The 19,079-nt window shown below is 34.9% G+C and overlaps 1 protein-coding gene across 3 annotated transcripts in view; it reads left to right on the top strand.

The window, feature by feature from the left end:
* The first annotated feature begins 550 nt into the window (after window positions 1-550).
* Window positions 551-19,079, top strand: part of LOC121251940 (probable sugar phosphate/phosphate translocator At1g06470) — a 26,328-nt gene continuing 7,799 nt past the window's right edge. The window contains exons 1-13 of one of the 3 annotated variants that reach the window (XR_005938143.1): window positions 1,745-1,966; window positions 2,781-3,343; window positions 3,456-3,625; window positions 6,559-6,644; window positions 6,762-6,811; window positions 7,858-7,925; window positions 9,572-9,672; window positions 9,881-9,893; window positions 11,832-12,016; window positions 12,262-12,348; window positions 14,060-14,154; window positions 16,030-16,179; window positions 16,353-16,382. Coding sequence is in view for 2 of the 3 variants with exons in the window: in XM_041151355.1 (XP_041007289.1) it covers window positions 2,823-3,343; window positions 3,456-3,625; window positions 6,559-6,644; window positions 6,762-6,811; window positions 7,858-7,925; window positions 9,572-9,672; window positions 9,881-9,893; window positions 11,832-12,016; window positions 12,262-12,348; window positions 14,060-14,154; window positions 16,030-16,147 (1,494 nt within the window). In the remaining variant the exon portion in view is untranslated. Of the gene's footprint in view, window positions 1,131-1,744; window positions 1,967-2,780; window positions 3,344-3,455; window positions 3,626-6,558; window positions 6,645-6,761; window positions 6,812-7,857; window positions 7,926-9,571; window positions 9,673-9,880; window positions 9,894-11,831; window positions 12,017-12,261; window positions 12,349-14,059; window positions 14,155-16,029; window positions 16,180-16,352; window positions 16,383-19,079 lie in introns of those variants that run through there. The other 2 variants (XM_041151355.1, XM_041151354.1) reach the window with 2 other exon arrangements.

Here is a 19,079-nt window from a genome sequence, read left to right as displayed (position 1 = left end):
ATTTTTTCTAATTTTAAATGAAAGGTGAAAGTTAAACAAAATATTATTAGAATATTATTTTTAATATTATTATCATTTTGAAATTTAAAAAATTTGAATTAAGATTTGAAAAAGTTAAATTTTTTATTATATTTTGTATGAGAATTTAAAAAAATTGTAATGATGAGTTGAAATGAAATACTTTCTAAATATAAACGAGACCTAAATAATGAAAGTCTCGCTATATGAAAGTTATATATTTTAAAAAAAATAATACTATATATCACACTCTCATTCTATTTTGATAATATTAAGTGGTATGTGATATATTTATCACAATTAAATGATAAAGAAACATGTAATTAATGATTATTTAATGATGATAAATGTGTCACGTCATATTTAATGAGATAAAAGTAAGATGTAGTATAATGTATTGAATTTTCTTTTAAAAAATATAATATCAATTTTATTTAATTATTTTCTATTTTAAATAAAATTATAAAATAATATAAAAGTATTGCAAGTTTATTATTTTCTTGTCCTAAAAGCATTGCCCAAGGACGTATAGTGGGAAGAATTCTAGCTCCCCAATCCGAATCCGCCAGGTATAAAATCTCATTCACCGCCTCATTCAACTAAACGATCGAGCTGGCATCTTCAAGGCCTTTCTGCTGAGCCACCCTTGAACAAAGCACCACCATTCCCATTTCAACAATTCTCCGGCGCCGCAGATCCTCCGCTTTTCTTTCTCCGTGGCTTTCGGAAACAGACCAGAAACTTGCATAGTTTTTTCCACCAGCATTCACGTGTTCCAAAAATCGCTCAGAAATTGTAAAAAATTGATTTGGATTTCTGGTCACCATCGAATGAAATTAGAACATCCTGATTATTGGTTTTGGACGAGAAGAAGAGGAGCTTGTAGAGGAAGGAATTGATTCCAATGAAGATGGAGTTGCAGCAAGCGAGGTGAAAACAGAAAGATAAGAGAAGGGAGAGGGGCAATACATCTACAACTATTGCATTTTAATCCAAGCAAAAGGAGCAAACAAAGTCTGTGCTATTGTTTGCAAAAGTAAACACCGTGGCAATCCATTTCCCAATCCCTGAAGATATAATCTTCCACGCCCTGGTTAAGTTTATTTTCCAAGGTATCCACTCACTTTTGAAATTCTATCAGTCAGCTACTGTTCATTTTCATATATTATACTTATAATTTTTTATCCTTAGACGTAAGCTGTTTTACATTGAGTATAAGATATTTTTTATAAGAGATGTAAAGTAATGAATAGTGACCGGTAAGAATTTTTTTTTTAATTTAAATATTACTGCACCTTCATTTTCTCTTATTTTAAATAATTATATATTTTTTATGAGCCTTTATTTCGAGTAATTGTAGATCTACCATAAAATCTTCTAACTTTAAAAACCCATAAGCAATTGAAGAAAGTAGAATAAAAAAGGAAAAAAAAAAACTATAATTTGAGAATTGAGTAAACTCATAAATTAAAATGATTTAATGTAATATATTAAATTTATTTTATAATAAAAATAATTTTATAATTTAACATTCATATCAAAATGAATATGTAAAATTATTTTATAATTAAATTATTTTTCATTAAAAAATAATTGATATAAAAAAAGTACGAGAAAAATTTTAAGTTCACTGTTATTATTATTATTATTATTATTGATGTCAATTGATTTAAAATTTTTAATTGGTTTGATATATTATAGCCTAGTATTTCTCTTTCTTTAAAGCAAAGGGATGCAACAAACAGCAGCAACCGGAAAACGACCAAATGTGTCTGCTTGACTTCGTACCTAACTCCTTAATCATTATTAATAGGCTATTTCTGCCGAATCCATTTTTGCAATACATAACTAACTATTACCAGATCGGATCTCTATTTCCCGTATTTTTCTCTATATCTCTCTCTCTCTTCTCCTGTATATTTCTTGACAATGTCTGCAACCTTTTCAGGTTAGTTTCACATTCACGCTCTGGGTTATGCATTTTGGTGGTTTTATCAGATCATGATTTTGGTTTTCATTCACTAGCTGTATGGCATTCTTTTTATATGGGTGTAACTTCACGTTTTATGTGCGATCCAGTACTCTGTTTGGTTGCCGGGAAAACCCTCGACATAATGAATGAAAATGACTTTTGAGTACTTATGATTTATGCTACTTTAGTTTCTAAGAAAAGTCTCAAGATACAAAAAGGCACTGCTTAGCTCAAGCAAACAGATATATCAAAGTTTGTTTGAATTTGTATCTTTTAAAAGTGACGTCAAGAAAATTAAAAAATCATCTGACTCGAAAATAGTGGGTACATAAACACACTCAGACACACCTTTCAAATTTTAGTTCCTGTATTGTGTCTGCACAACCTAATTGATCAGTATCGATATTAGTCGAACTTGGATTTTGGAAATATTTTTGCTAGTTGTGATGGTTTTTTTCCTGAATTTGGCGATTTTAGAGTGACTTGATTTCATTAGACTGGCAAGTTAAGAGTTTCAGAACAGTTTCTTTGTCATTTTTTCTTATTGGAACTTACTTAATAAAACAAAAATTTTATTGGAATTTATTCACTCTGAGAATTTAAATAGCAAGGATCAATGGAACTTACCTATGCAATTCTTAACTCATCTGGAGATATGTAAAGGTGTCTTAAGACCAGGCTGATTATCCTATGCTTGAAATGTTGCTTATATGCTAGTATGTAATCTACATGTTTTAGATAGTACATGTTGATTTGGTGGAAACTGAATGTTATCAGTGGTCATTGGTAGGTTGGAGTCTACAGATGGCTTTTAGTTAGGATAAGAAAGGAGATGGTAGAGAGTGATTTGGATACAGAAATTGCTGAATACACGGGAGTCAACCACGCTTTGAGTGGAAACCAAGATTCAGGCCTACGCAGGGAGCCCTCATTCTCAGGCTGGTGCGATGAAGATGGGAGAGTACATTTGGATCATCCATTAGGAAACAGAAATGAATGTGTAGAAGAAGACTCTGACTTTGAGTTGCCTTTGCTTCAACAGGGTGAGGTAGAAAACAAAATTTTTGGCAGGGAGGACTGTGGCAAGTTGAAGGAGACAAGTATGCACTTAAATGGTAGTGAAACCATGGTTGATGTTCCTAATCATGCTGGGAGGAATGAAAGTGAGAAGTATGTGCCTTTTGATATTGAAAATGGGTCTGCAAGGGATAGAAATGGTGTTGATGTCTCCATCTCAATGGATAATCACGAAGCAAGGACACCATATTCTGAGGATCCTATTTCTGTTGCCACTGTGTTGAAGATATTGTTTTTTATACTTGTATGGTACACTTTCAGTCTAGCTTTGACCGTGTAAGTTCTTTGTATACTCAGTCTATGATTGAATGCATTATGCTTCAATTAATTTTCTTGTTGATGCCATGAGAATTTTCTTTTTTTTCTTATCATGTGCTTGTTTGATTAGGTATAACAAAAGTCTGTTAGGAGAAGATTTGGGAAGGTTCCCAGCTCCTTTATTGATGAATACTTTCCATTTTACATTGCAAGCTGTTCTATCAAGGGCCATCACATGGTTTTGGTCTCATAGGTTTGAACCTAGAGTTTCCATGTCATGGAGGGATTACTTTGTGAGAGGTAAGATTTTCAGTTTAATTTTCTTATTTCAGTTTTCTATTTGAGAGCTGATTAATTATTCGTTTTCTTCCCTTACATAGAAAGAGCTTGTATCCTTTGCTTTGAAATTATTGTTTGTTTGGATTTCCAATACTCTGTGCTTGCTAAGATAACCTAAAAACAATTTTCTTTTTTCCTGATCTGAGGATTTTCCTTATTCTTGTGTTCTTTGCGCTGAAGATCCTGACTTTTTTTGTATCTAACAAAATAGAAGTTTATACTAACTTTAACTCTGTCGCTCTTGTGTTCTTGAAACTGACAAGATTTGGGTACTGTTTGGAATGGGAATCTCTGATTCTGAATGCACTAAAGCAATGTGTTCATTCATAGTTATCTTTCTTTCATGTTTTTGTTCTTTGGTAATGCCTTCTTGGATTCTGTTATAGAGTTATGATGTTATATTAAAAAATGCACGAGAAGTTAGGGCATGTTTGCTAAGTGAAAATTTCTGTAATGTTTGAGAATTCTTGAAAAACTTTTTAGATGTGTTTTTTATTGGTTTTTCTGAATGTGTGGGCTACACCTTTTTATTACTAAAATTATAATTTTACTTACTGAAAAACCTATCAAAGAACATTATGGTAGCTTAGTCAACAGAGTTTCTGTTGTCATGTTAGGGATACGGGTGAGGGCTATCAGCTATCATTCATAGAGTAGTGTAGATAAGACAAAAGAAGAAATAACTTAGATAATGCATGGGGCATTTTGTATGCCTATCCCAAGACTACAATGACACAAAGATGAAGAAACTTAAATTCTGATAAAGAAATGAAGAAAGGAAACTGTCCTTTTTTTTCCGAGCGTAATAAAATAGGAGGAACTAGGAGTGGAAAAAAAGCATACAAGTGGGACTAGAAAACATGATAAAAAATCCCTTTGCTCTCATAGAGTGCAAGGCTAACTGTTTGTTATGCAACTTTCGTTAGAGGCAAAATAATGATAGGGTATGTTGAGTTTGAGCTATAATTAATTGTATAATATGCTTTGAAATTGTACATGAACACTTCCTTCCACTTCTTTCCAAACCCAACTGATTTTTGACAGACGTCTAATGGGGTCCTAACTCCTTTCACGTCTTTTCACTTCCCATCCTTATATGATGCGCAAATGTGTAAATCAATTTATTTAACACACTTTACTCCCAATCCAAAATCAATTTATTACATACTTTACTCTCAAACCAAACTTGATCTTGTTATATGTATAGTTAACTTGATTTTTGTGGTAGTGATCACTACCTTCCTCATTCCTTGTACTACATTGTGGGCTGTTGACATATGGGTTATATGATTGGGTCACCATTGAATTGAAGATACTTGGGCAAATTTCAACAGGACTTCTTATGGAGTGGGATGGGTGATGAGTATAAATTTCATCTAGTAAATTGGCAAAGTTATGTACTCCAATCTGGGGGGAAGGGCTAGGAGTTCGTAACTTGTATGTTTTCAATTGAGCTCTATTGGGAAAATGGTTGGGGTGATCTCAACAAGAAAGGGAAGCTATGTGGACGGCTGTAATAGCCTCAAAATTTGGTGGGGCTTGGGGTGGATGGTGCTCGAATGAGGTGCATGAAACACATGGGTTGGGGTTTGGAAGCATATAAGAAGAAGATGGAGGGCTTTTGCTAGACACACTCAACTTCAGGTGGATAATGGATCTAGAATAAAATTCTGGCAAAACCAATGGTGTGGAGGTAAAATTTTCAAGGAAGCTTTCCCACAAGTGTTTGGGGGCATGAAACCTCAGTAGCTGATCATTTGGAATTTTTTTGTGGTTCTTCTCAGTGGAAAGCTTTTACAAAGCAGCACAAGACCGAGGCCATTGATGCCTTCACAGAGTTTTTAATCTACTTCACTCTACAAAGGAGAGAGCAAGAGATGTAGATAAGGCCCTTTGGTGCCCTTCAAGAAAAGGAAGTTCACTGTCCATTCATTCTATCAAGTTTTCATTATTCAAGATACTAACCCGTTTCCTTGGAGGAACATTAAAAGACTATGGCATCTATCTCTAAAGGATATTATTTTGTTGGATAGCTTCCTCAGGGAGGATTCTTACCATAGATAACTTAAGGAAACGTGGGATTATTGTTGTAGACTGGTGGATCGCATAAAGAATGGGAAAATTGTAGATCATCTACTAATGCACTGTGAGGTAGTCAAGTTCCTATTATGACTTCTTTGATAGGACTAGGTTTGGCTTGGCTTGGCTGATGTCTGGAAGGTCGGTTAATTTTCTAGCAAGCTGAAGGAGCTTACATGGAAATCCAATCCACAAAATGCAGCAACATAGAAGCTTTGAACGATAGAAACTTCATCTATTGTTCAAAGCTTTCTTCATCTACAATTATTTAGAGAATGGAACTGGATAGAAGCTTTGAAGATCGTCAACAAATGATGGATGGGCTTAAAGCTTTCTTCATCTACAATTATTTCATTGGGCAATTGCGATAGATTTGAATGGATTGAGTGTCTATGACTTTCTTGTATTGGTAGTTAATTCCTCATAGGTGTCTCTTTTGTATACATCCTGTGTTCATGGGCTATGCCTATTGTTTTCATTAATAAAAACCATAATTACTTCAAAAAATGATTTCTAAGAGCACGGTTGCGCTTTGATGTTGCTGCTCATCTTTGTTTAGGTCTATATCTGTCAAAGGGAAGATAAATTGATATTTGGACAATAAATTTTTATAATATTTCTTCAGTCTCACTAATAATTTATTGCTTGCGATTTGTCTTCATGGTTTATTACATATCATTCTCCTATGCCCAGAGCTTAATGTTCTCTAATTACTAAGCGCTTACACGTGGGTTTCTCAATGCAAAATTTCTATATTTCTTATTAAATTAACTTTTCTATCAACTAATGCTACAGATGGACTTTGCCTTTAACAGTTGTACCAACTGGGCTTGGAACAGCAATGGACATTAACCTGAGCAATGCATCACTTGTGTTCATATCAGTCACATTTGCCACAATGGTAGGTTATCTTTTTATCATCATTATGTATTTATCATATCAATAAAAGTTTTTAATATTCATTAAATCTGCATACTATCATCATTAATCCTTTTTTTTTTTTTTTTTTTTTATGCAGTGTAAATCTGCTTCTCCTATATTTCTCCTTTTATTTGCTTTTGCTTTCAGGTAAATCTGTTGCCAATCAATTTGTTTTACCTATCTCATTCATATATCCTGCACGTTTTGGAGTCGGTGAGCCATCATCTATTGTTCTGCATGTTGAGCTTCCAGTTTCTTGAGCACCTCATAGGCCTACATTTGATATGTAGTTCCATATCAAAGGTAGTACATATGATTCGAACACTGGATATAGCCGACCCTTTCTCCACCTGGGTTTTTTAGCCCGGTGGTGACAGTTTAACCTATGTATTACATAAAAAAATGGGACTGTCTTTGTTCTTATTAGGTGATTATGTTCTGTTGCTCCTTTGTTTCCTTCCTTTTTTCTTCATGAGCTCCCAGATTTGGTTTTGTTTTCTTAATGCCTATGCTATAGAATAAACCCTGATATTTTTAACTTCCTACCTCAATTCATTCATCTTGAACCCATGATTCTCCATATTTTTATTTGGAAAGACGAGCAAACTTTGAAAAGTTTAACCCACATCAATAATAATTGAAAAGCATGCCCCAGTTCCTCTCTTCAAATGCCAGGTAGGAGGTTTGTCATGTGAAGAGAAGATTAGTGATTGCAAATGTAAGGAGGAGCCGAATTATTCTGTTTCACTTATGCACAATTGGAAGGCTCAAGAGTATACATGTTGAGGACATCAAGCTGTGGAAAATTAGTGGTCTAGGAATTATCAAATAATGTAGCCATAGATGGGAGTTTTATTTATTGCATTCAAGAAAGCTCTATGGTTTTGAGTTCTCTAATTTTCTTGCCATATTCCATAATCATGTTGTGAGCTTCAATTCACCATCATCCACTACAAATGCTTCTCAATTTCAAACATAAAACGTTCATGAACTCTTCATAAGTAGATCTCTTAACTTTGTAGAAGTCGACCCATTTTTTCCTTCTCTTCTTCTTCTTCATCTTCATCTTCTCTCTCTCTGTAATGGTATATTGTTAAAATGTCATGTACCTTCTTCTATTATATGCCATGCATATTATAATCTAGATATCTAATAATCTTTTTAAGTATTTAACACTTGACTTTATTTGGCAGGTTGGAGTCTCCAAGCGTTAAACTCTCTGGCATAATTTTAATCATCTCAGTTGGAATACTTTTGACTGGTACATCATCAGTAGTTGCATTTATTCTCCAATAGTTTCTGACTTTTATATGCATTTGTTTGCTTCTAAAACAGATAGCACTGTCAGTGTTAGGATGTACTAACTGTTTTACCACTTGGGAGAATGTGAGTTTCCTATAGTGGTGATAGTGTGCAGATGTCCCTGGTTTTATGTGATGCAACAGGTGGACCACCTAGTCAAATCCCTTACTGGCTATGTTGACCTGGGATTCCAAATGGATGACATAGTTTCTGGTTTTATTGACCTAAAAGGTTATTCAATTAAGAAAATGCAAATGATGTGAAAGCCTTCTCTTTTCCCTCGCATCCATTGTGATGCCTTCAAATTCCGCTTGAGATTTGATGGAGCTTGAAGCGTCAGAACATGCAACACAAGGTTCCATGCCCCCGTTCGTGACAGTTAAAGATGCAGTGCACCAAACCTACATCAAACAATATGCTATATTTGCAGTGAATAATTTTTTTCTTTGAGCAATACACAAAGTACCAGAATGCTAATCCCAAACTTAACTACTTGTCCATAACTATTCACATAAACCAAAATCACAACCTTACATGAACAAAAGTAGAGTCCCTACAATATGGGCCCTCTCAAACCTCAAAAGAGAAGTAATTAGTACAGATTGTAATATCCCAGTCCTCGTCCCATACTTCCATAAAGTGATTAGCTAACACGAAGGGATTCTGAAGAGTGAGAAACTCTTCACATAAAGGCAGCCATAGGGGCTAAGGATTACCGTCCAAAATTCCCACGAGCTTCACTAGCAGTATAGTAATATTCATGTAGCAGCCTATCAGTCGGAAGCGATCGTCTATAGTAAACTTAGTGCTATTTGGTTCTGGCCACGCCAACTTTAGCCTGGTCCAGTTTGTTTCCATTGTTTCCTGTCACAACTTTTACCATTCCGGGTGGAGTTGTAGTTAGGATTACCAAGTGAGATTTGATTATAAATCTCAGCAAGTTGTAAAAACTACCATTCACTTTGCAATCACCCCATCAAGTTACCAAAAACTTGCAATATCCATAAATAATTGACATAAATAACCTTGATAAAAAGAATTAAATAATTTTTTTTTAAAAATTTTAAAAAGTAAAAGAGAAACACACACACACACACACACACACATATATATATAGATTGAAGAATTAATTTTTTTTGAAGCAAAGCATGATTCTTCTTAAAATACGAAAGTGAAAAAATTTTTATTTTAAGAAGTATTTTTTTGATAGAAAAATTTTTATTTAAAAACATATTGTTTTTGTAATTAATAAGGGTATTTGTCTTTTTTTTTTTTAAGGGGGAAATGGAGTACATGGCACGGCAATGCTTTGGTAGTTTGGGGTGGGGGGAGTGATTGCTAGTTGGATGGTAGTTTGATGAGGGGTTTTTATATTTTCCCTTTTTTTCAATTTTATCTCTGCTTAGTTTTAGATTTAAACATTTGGTATTACCCTTGCAGTCTCTCTGTACATGCTTTTTGCTTTTGTTTGCTTATTAACTTATAAAAAATAAAAAGATAATGAAATAGAAAAAAAAAATTCAAATTTTACTTGTAACAAATAAAATCAAATTTTAAGGTGTTGTCCTTGTATCAATTTTTATGTTTTCATCTTTTTAATGGCAGTTGCGAAAGAGTCCGAATTTGAGTTTTGGGGTTTTGTTTTGGTTATGCTTGCTGCTGTAATGTCTGGCTTCCGCTGGTCTATGACTCAAATTCTTCTACAGGTAGGCTTTCTTGGTGTTTCTGATTTATTTTCCATTTGCATTATATATGGATTCTGACAATTTTTCCCAGTATCCTACATTGTTTATCTTCTTTATTATTGTTATTATTATTTTTTAATTTTATGATGGTGTACTTACTTAATTCTTGTTGTTGGGACCTTATTTGTCATTCTGTTAAACGCGCCTCGATGCCAAAATCAACATCTAGAAAGAATCCTATGGTAAGTGCTTTGTTGCTTTCTTGAATCCTAATTTTAGCGAAGTCTCATTGCTACAAGGTGCACATGTGTCCATATGATTGCATTTGGACTATGATCATTAGGTACCATCATTGTAAGTCTGACACACACTCTTGCTAGTCGAACTGTCAGTATTATACGTGAAGATGGGCATCCTTATACTTTTAATTTCCATATCTATAGAGAGAAGCAATCTCTCTCTGGTCGTGTCTCACAATGTTTTCTTGTCCTTTCTATCTCTAGCTGACAGCAGTACACACATTACCAGAGTTTCGTTTGTTTTAAAGGTCTTGTATTTTAATCCTAGGAAACCCTGCTTGTTTAATTTTCATTTCCAGTATGCCTGATATACATTGCAGGCACACCTCTTCAAAGCTCAGTTTCTAGATAAATTGTGTCCAGCAGCAACTTTTTTGAGTTCCCATGTCAAGTGGTTCTTTCTTGTTGACAAGTGATCCAAGTGCTGTCACTTCATGTGGAAAGGATGGAAAACAATTTTTACTACAGACATTTATAGGACTCCTGCTCGTAGAAGAGTGTATAAATCATTAGCTAGCATATTTTAGAATAGGAAAATGCTACTTTGCCCCATGGTTTTGTCCCCTCATTTTGACCACTTGTGTGTTTTATTTTTATTTATTTTTCCTTAATGGTTAAGGAAGACTATTAATTAATTGGTGTACTTTTTTAAAATCTTTTTTAGAGATGTTTAGGGGGGGGTGGCGCGCGACTAGCGGTACATGTTGGGCGGCTGAGTAGCATCGCCCTTTAGAATATATTAATTTCCGAGTTTGTGCAGCCCGTCCTTTAAGTAGTCACCGTTGTGACTTGTAATTTATCTTGCTTTATATTCCTATCTAAAATGATGTGTAATTCAAGATTCGGGGATTGTGCTCGTCGAAAGTAGTTGTTGATCAATTCTGGCATCGAAGTTAAAGCTCAAATTATACTCTATGATTCTAATAATGGAACAATATTTTCAAAAGAGCATTTTGTTCCTTTTAGAGTTATTCTCATGTGAATTTTCTACAAGATACTTCACATGGGGGTGGAGCTACAAGAAGCTCATGATGTTCCATGTCATACCCAAAGGTCTTTAGTTTGAAGCCGTGCCATAAGACTCATTCTCCAAATTGGACGGGGCCAAGGCTTTAGGTTGTTTAAGTAGGTTGGGTCACAGATCGGCCATAGGCCCCATCACTTTACATGAAGATGATAGAAATGTAGTTGAGTGCTAAAAGTTGTAAAATTCAGCTCACAGAAGAGGATAAAGTCAGAACCATGTGTATTTTAGAATTTGAAAGTTTCTCACTTTTCGCAGGACGTGCTTTAAGTAATCTAAAGTAATCTAAAACTTCGTCGAGAGAAAGTTACGGAGAGAACGTGTCATGAGACCTCCCTCAGCATTCTTGGAACTCAAGGCATTTCTTAATGTAAATTTCTATCTGGAGATGTCTAATTCAAGATTCAGGATGATGGTGTTCATAGGAATTTGTCGCCCATCCTTTTGAACTAACAAAGCCTATGTTGAACGTATACTCCATCTGCTTTATGGGACAAACTTCCGACCCCAAAATCAAAAATTCTAGCTCAAAGCTAGGGAACTCATTATTGTGAAAACCCTAGACTAGCTTGGATAACAATAGATCAGTCTATATATTGTTATGAACTCCCAAGTTTCCTGTCAAACACAGTTGAATAGAAATGTACTACTTGGTAGGGCTTATTATAAAAATCGGTGCCTCATATGCAATGGATTATGTTCTGCCTTTGTATATGAAAACACATACTTTTTGTAACAAATCAATCTCATAAAGACTGTCAATTATGTTACTATGATTCTTTTTTTGTTTTCTCTTGAAATTTAGAGAAAACAATGCTGTGAGTTTTTAACAAAATCATCCTAAGATGCTTCTACAGGTTTGAAGAATCCACTTACCTTGATGAGCTATGTGACTCCAGTGATGGCAGTGGCAACTGCCCTTTTTTCTCTCCTGTTAGATCCTTGGCATGAATTTAAAACAAGCAACTACTTCAACAGTCCATGGCATGTCACCCGAAGTTGCTTGCTAATGCTTCTTGGTGGAGCACTTGCCTTTTTTATGGTAAGAATGTAGGTGGTACTTATTTTTGTTCTAACATACATTCTTATTTTTTTTCCCTTTACTTTCCCTTTTTGTCCAGCTATTTCTCTCCACTGGAATGGGTTGGATTTTAGCTAATTACAAATGTAGACCAAACAAGTTGTTTTGCTTCGCATGCTGCTCTCCCCAGATATTGTTCCTTGAGTTATATATCTATCAATTTGAGTTATTGCTTTTAAAGTCTTATCCCATTGATGTTGTTGCAGGTATTAACAGAATACATTCTTGTCTCAATAACTAGTGCTGTCTCAGTAACAATAGCAGGTGTTGTCAAGGAGGCTGTCACTATATTGGTATAATTGCTCTTTAGATTTTTCTCCCTTTATTAAATTATCATCAATTAAGTTAGCCCCTCTGCTTGTTTTATGGTTCAGTTTGATTTATGTACTTCCAGGCTATCATGTTGTAATTTTCTGTAGCCATGCACAATTTATTTTCTTGATCGTCTCACATAGACTCTGCTATGACAATCAGTTGTTAGCTTTGCAAAACAGGTGATCGTATAACAACTTCTAGTTTCATTCATGTGCATGCAAGTTTTCCCTTGGATGTCGGATCAGTCAGTAACTTTTTCTTTCGCATAACATCGTGAGCTATGTGCAGATAGTTTTAATGATTTGTCAATGGACATTCCATTATTTTGAAGCTCACTAGATTAGACTGAATTGGAGACTCTGAGTGAATTCACTTTGATGTAGCTTGTGCCTCTTTTGGCTTCTTTTATATGAGTTGAACTGCTATGGCCTTCCTATCTGTTGGGCAAATGATCATCAAATCCATGTTCGCTGAATTCCGCTTCATCCCCAAAAGTACCTCTGATTTCTTTCACTTATTTCCGCCTTCTGTTTCACCTGTTTTGTTTTGCATCATTCACCTGACGTATCTCTTCTGCTTCTCGAGATGTCAGCAATGCACAGTGCCTTTCTACCTCACATGGTGCCCTCTGAAATGTTTGCTTTTTTTGCGCTCTCACTGACTCCTCGATTTATCATTGAAACTTCCTTTTAATTTTGGTTAGCTTAACTTTTAGGGTCTTGGATAATTCTGCACAGAGAGTTCAATGAAGAAAATGGCCAGGTTCTGGCTTTGTTGAAGGGAATCGAGGGACAGTACATGGTTTATAAGATATAATCTCTGCCACTCTGTATCCTGAAGGAACAAATAGTTCCAAATGTGCCAATCGTCATTGAGAATAATATAAGTCTTGCCATTCTACATGGTTGGCTTGTGCTTGACTGGATACTTCAACTAGTTTCAGTCGAAGACTACAAAGTGTTTTTCCAATCCTTTCCTATCAAGTAGATATGGCTGCTCTTTCCTAGAAGAAGTGGATCTGATTGTAATTCAATTTTGTGTCTGCACTTTAGGAATTGAAACAAGCTCTTAGGGAGGAGCAACCAATTAGAGGATTTAGTAGTGCAGTGACCTGTCATGCCCTTAATTCTAGAAGTAAACAAAATGGGGGCTGGGGAATTCTCTCTCTTAGTGTGATGATGTGACTGTCTATATGTACTTAGATCAACTTCAGGCATTTCCTGTTTTAAGATTCTAGCATTTTCTCCTATCAAAGATTGTAAGGGCATTTCACAGTATTGTAATTTTGTATTTCCATAAATTACTGAGTGCTTATAAAAATATGTTGATATGCTGTCTACACTGATTCCAACTTCGAAAAAGCAAACTTGTTTTTCCCGCACTATTTACTTCTGTAATTGATTATTCTCAGCTTATATAAATTGTTGCAGCACTATTGTCATGTGGCCCTCTATAAATGGCGATATGTGCTTACACTGACACAGTTTAATCTCTATATATTGGCTTGCTAGCCTTGGATTTGAATTGAGAACAGTTGGAAAAAAATACACTTTATTTTCATTGAACTGATCGTGATTGCCATTATTATTTTTATGATATTGATTAATTTCCTCTGCTGGTTAAAAAAGTTCCTGTGGAGGCTGTTGATGCTTACAACTTACTTTCTGATCCGTCACCATGCTTCTTTAGTTTGCAGTCTTCTACTTCCATGATGAATTTACATGGTTGAAAGGTGTTGGTCTCTTGACAATCATAGCTGGCGTCGGTTTATTCAATTGGTACAAGTAAGTCATCAGTTTCAAGAACAATATTATGGTCTTTCTGTAAAATATTTTTTGGTTCTTTTTCGTATCTCAGACTGAAGCAAATAGTCTAAAAGACCGTCATAAAATATATAGTTTTTTCTTGTCATGTTTGTTTTGATTTGTTTTCTTTGTTCATATGGGACAGAGGCTTTTCAACATTCATTATTTGGTAACCTGTCCTTGGGACGTTTGGGAATGGGATATATTTTTATAGCTTATATCTTGGTTGATGAGTAGCATGAATTTGATGGTAAAGCTCCTCAGCTTCAATTGAACTGCATTTTCCTCCAGAGATGAATTTCACCTCAAATAGAAAGATAATATTTTTGTAAGCATAAATATAGTAAGTGCTATAGGCCGGCTGCAAGGTTTATTGGAGACTTTAATGCATTAACTGAAGTTTACATACTAAGGATGGAATGGGCTTTCAGTCCAAGGCTGTCCTGTGTGGAGCATCTCCCCTCGCTTTGTTTGTTGATGTTTTCATAAATAGGGACGTTATGCTTACCTTGTACTTCAAACTTAGACTTGTGGAGGTTATATTTAATTTCATCTATAGCGTTTAGAGTGCATTTAGAGAAGAAATGTTTTCACAATTCAAGTGTGAATGATGGGGATCAAAATCCAGGGCGTCACTATCCTATATACTAAAGGTGCTTTTCTAGATGACTGTTTTTTAAATTAAGAATTTACTTGGGTTGTTGCAAAATGGGCTTGCACCAAAGTACAAATCTTTATGATTTTCTGCAAATATAGACCTAGCATTATAATGCTGCAAGACCTGAGAATAAGCAAACACGCAATCCTTCACGTATGGCTGCGAGGTCCTTCCGTGGGATCTCCAGCTACTGAATTCCTTGAAGAACCTGTAGTCATCGACTCTTTAGCTAAATATCTTAAACCACACCTGATGCTGCACATATCAACTCCTCTGGTGATATTTGTACGCTGCCGAAGTAGGAACCATGGCATATATGTTTTGAGTAGATATCATTTTGAGAGATTTGAAGAGGCACTATCTCGTTACTGATAAAAGTTCGCATTGTACTGGATGTAATTTTATTGTTGAGTTTGTACTGATCAGAAGGGGGTGGTATGCTCTCAGGTGTGGCACCAGGATGCTGTTTCTTGGGGAGTTGTGCATTTCTCATAAAACTTTCTCAATCTTTGACTTATTTGTATAAAATAGACCTTGCTCAATCTTTGGTAATGCGACACCTATCCAATATGAAACTTGTCACTGAGGAGTGCCTCTAGTTTTTCTCTAGAATGCACACTCTTTTATGGAATATTTCTTCAATTGAAGTAGTCAAAACTTACTTTGGGAAAGCTCTAGCTGATAATTTATTGAAAATATATGTGGCAGTGAATGTTTAATTGGAATGTCATTTGTGGAATACCAAATTAATTCGTTTGTACAGCTCAATGTGGAATTCATGCACTTGATGAGTGGCAGGCATGACATTATTCAATTTTGCTTCTTCAAGCGGATTGTAAAATGCTTGCTCTTCAGTTTCCCCATTGACAATTGTTTCTTGATGTTTGATTCCAGGCATTCTTACACCTCTTACATTCTTTTTCCGACTTGACATCTGACTCCTGATTTATTAAATCTAAGAGCTTATTCAGATAATCCCATTGCAAAACATAGAAATAGCTGAACTTTATGTCAGCTCAAATTTTTTTTTTTTTTTTAAATTTATTTTGGAAAGTGATATCAACTAATAGAACAGTATATACCAGAGCATGAGACTTATAGGTTAACAATAGTTGCAAATTTATCATGTGCCTTCTATTCTAGCCAAGTCATCCTACGTGATCTTCTTTGTTGACAAATTTACTTTTTTATTTTAGATACCAAAAACTAAAGAAGGGTCAAACAAGTGAAGATCACAATGCACTCGAGAAAAATGCCGCTGCCAGGTATGTGATTCTTGAGGAGATGGACGAGCAAGATGATGATGGTGCTTGAAAACCATACTAATCACATCACCTGAATTCTAAGTAAGCGTCTCACTTCGTCCTGATTTAAAATGATTGTCATTGAAAATTAGTCTATGCATGGTTCGTATACATTTTAGCTTTGCATCCATTTTATATATGTCACATGGTGCGAAATGTATGTAGTTTTGGTAATGATGGCTTTGAATTGATCCTTTTATTTCTAATATTCCCAGAAAAATAGATCAGAAAATGTTGTACTTCTAGCTGTAACACCCCCTTCCCGTAGGCTAGGAGTGCCACGTATTTTTCATAAAAATAAACCCGGCAAGCGATTCTCTAATTTCATAATTGAAAAAAATAAACTGAAATAATTTATTATGAAATAAAAGGTGTAATAAAACTGTCTTCCAAAACATTAAATGAAATAAACTGAAATAAATTCATGTCATAAAAACCATGTTTATTTTAGAAAGTCTGAACTAAAAAAAATAAATGCTCCTTCTACTCCTGGCCTGCCTGCTCGTAATCATCATCTTCACCTGGGTGGTTAAAAACATGAAAACAAACTAAAATGAGTCGATGACTCAGTAAGAAATCTATCACAACGTAAACGTAATAAACATAAGATTTTCATAACAACTTTCATGCTGAGCTTAAAAGAAATTCATGATTGTTCATGCTGATGCTTATGCTATGTATGACTGTTTTAACTGAATTAACTAACTGATCGGACTAATTTAACTGATTTATCTGACTGGCCAACACACTTAACCCTGTGTGCAAGGTTGTGCACCAGCCCCACATCCCGCTGCAGCAAGGGGAACTGCTGATAGTATTCTAGCATACTATGGTGGACCACGACTGAGTTCATGGCTTGCACACCACCCTGAACTGAACTGCATTGGTACCATGCATCTGAATGGCCATCTTATTAACTGATCTGATATTATCTTACACTTGAATTTAAGATGGCTTAAGTGTCTTATACACATGAGATGCATGACATACTACATACATAATCATAAATTCTGAATTAAAACATGATGCGGAATGACATGGTCGTATGCTATGCTAGATGACATGCTTGCATATGACATGAGCGGTTCATAAATAGTGGCTATCAATGAACTGGCTTGGATAATACATACATATAAGCTAACTGTGATTATCCTAATTTATGATCAAATTTACTTACCTCGATGCGTTTCTTCTTGAATAATACTTCGTAACCTGAGACCTATACCTATATTCAATAAATAACTATCACCAAATTGTTGGAAATAAATAAATACTAATATCTTACTTAACTAAATTCGAAATTCTAAAATATAGTCAAACCAATATTTGTTTAACACTAAAATCAATAATTCATAGTATTTATATTACTTAAAAATACTAATTTATAATTTAGTAGAAATACTCGAGCTATTTTAAAATAATTCACAAAAACTTAAATTCTTAAACTAAGTTTCATTTCTCAACATAATTATTAAATCTTATAAGAAACTTAACCAATTCCACTAAATTCTTAACATAGAAATTTTATTAAAATTTTACTAAATTGACAAAGGAAATTTAATTCAAATATTAGACTTAACATTATTCTTTAAAAACATATTTCTAATTCTTTAAACATTTTTATTAATAAAAATGAACCTTTAATTAACTACATTTATTTAATAACTCAACTAGTAATATTAAACTCAATAAATTTCACTAAAATAATTATTGAAATAAAATAAGATCATATTCAATTAAACATTATTATAGTCTGTAAAAAGGGTTAAAAACTCTGGCCCATAAAATAAAACTATAATACATGAGCCCAACAAACAATGAGCTCAACACTCGTGCAAGGCCTAAGGCCCAAAACCCATCAAAAGAACCCACGGGTTCAACAAAACCCGAAACCCACTGCTTAAACACAAGAAACAGAGAGTTCGAGAGAGAGAGAGAGAGAGCTGTGGCGGCCGAGGCCTTACCGGAAGGGAGTGGGTCGACGGGGGGTTATGGGTCGGCGGCTTTTGCGTCGTCGAGGAGAGGTTCGGCGCCTCTTGAGGTGGCCACCGAGGAGAAGGGGCGACGGCACTGGTTCGGCAACAGGGGTTTTTCGCAACTCACAAGTTTGTCCTCTCATGCACAGGTAAGCACGCTTTATAATGGTAGATGATAGAGAATTAGAGAAACCCTAGAAGAGCCTAGACGGCATGAGTAGAGGAATACACGGCACTAGAGTTGGTGTTCCACTAGGACGCTAGCAAAACAAACAAAATCACCGAGAGAAACACACGGGTTGGGTGGTTTGAAGTTTTCAAACAGAGGTTAACAATGTGATGAGGTTCGGTGACTAGAAGAAAAATTTAAACTTTAAATTTCAAAACAAAACCGTAGTAACAAAATCTGATACACTTAGAAATCCTTATTAAAACAAAACTCTAACAAATCATACATCGCAACTATAATAGAAAATATAAAGATAAAGTACATATAAATTCTGATAAAACTATAATCATAATAAAAATATAAATTCTAAAAATATAAGATTACTAGGAAAAAAAAAATTTTACTTATAAACCCTAAAACTAAAACTGGTATGTCACAAATCTCCCCCCCTAAAAGAAAATCTCGTCCTCGAGATGGAACGTACCTTGATTTAAATAAGTCGGGGTACTTCTCTCTCATGTCTTCTTCGTTTTCCCAAGTGGCTTCTTTCTCGCTGTGGTGACTCCAAAGTACTTTAACCATTGGAATGGTTCTGCGCCGTAGCACTTGGGCCTTCTGTGCTAATATTCTCACTGGAACTTCTTCATAGCTGAGGTCGTCACGAATCTGAAGTGGCTCATACTCCAAAACATGCGCAGGATCGAGGACATACTTCCGTAGCATAGAGACATGAAACACGTTATGCACTGTCGATAAGTGAGGTGGAAGTGCCAGTCTGTAGGCTGCAGCACCTATTC

This window comes from Juglans microcarpa x Juglans regia, chromosome 2S, assembly GCF_004785595.1.
Source record: "Juglans microcarpa x Juglans regia isolate MS1-56 chromosome 2S, Jm3101_v1.0, whole genome shotgun sequence".
Classification (NCBI taxonomy): Eukaryota; Viridiplantae; Streptophyta; class Magnoliopsida; order Fagales; family Juglandaceae; genus Juglans; species Juglans microcarpa x Juglans regia.
This window is presented reverse-complemented; position numbering and strand designations above follow the sequence as displayed.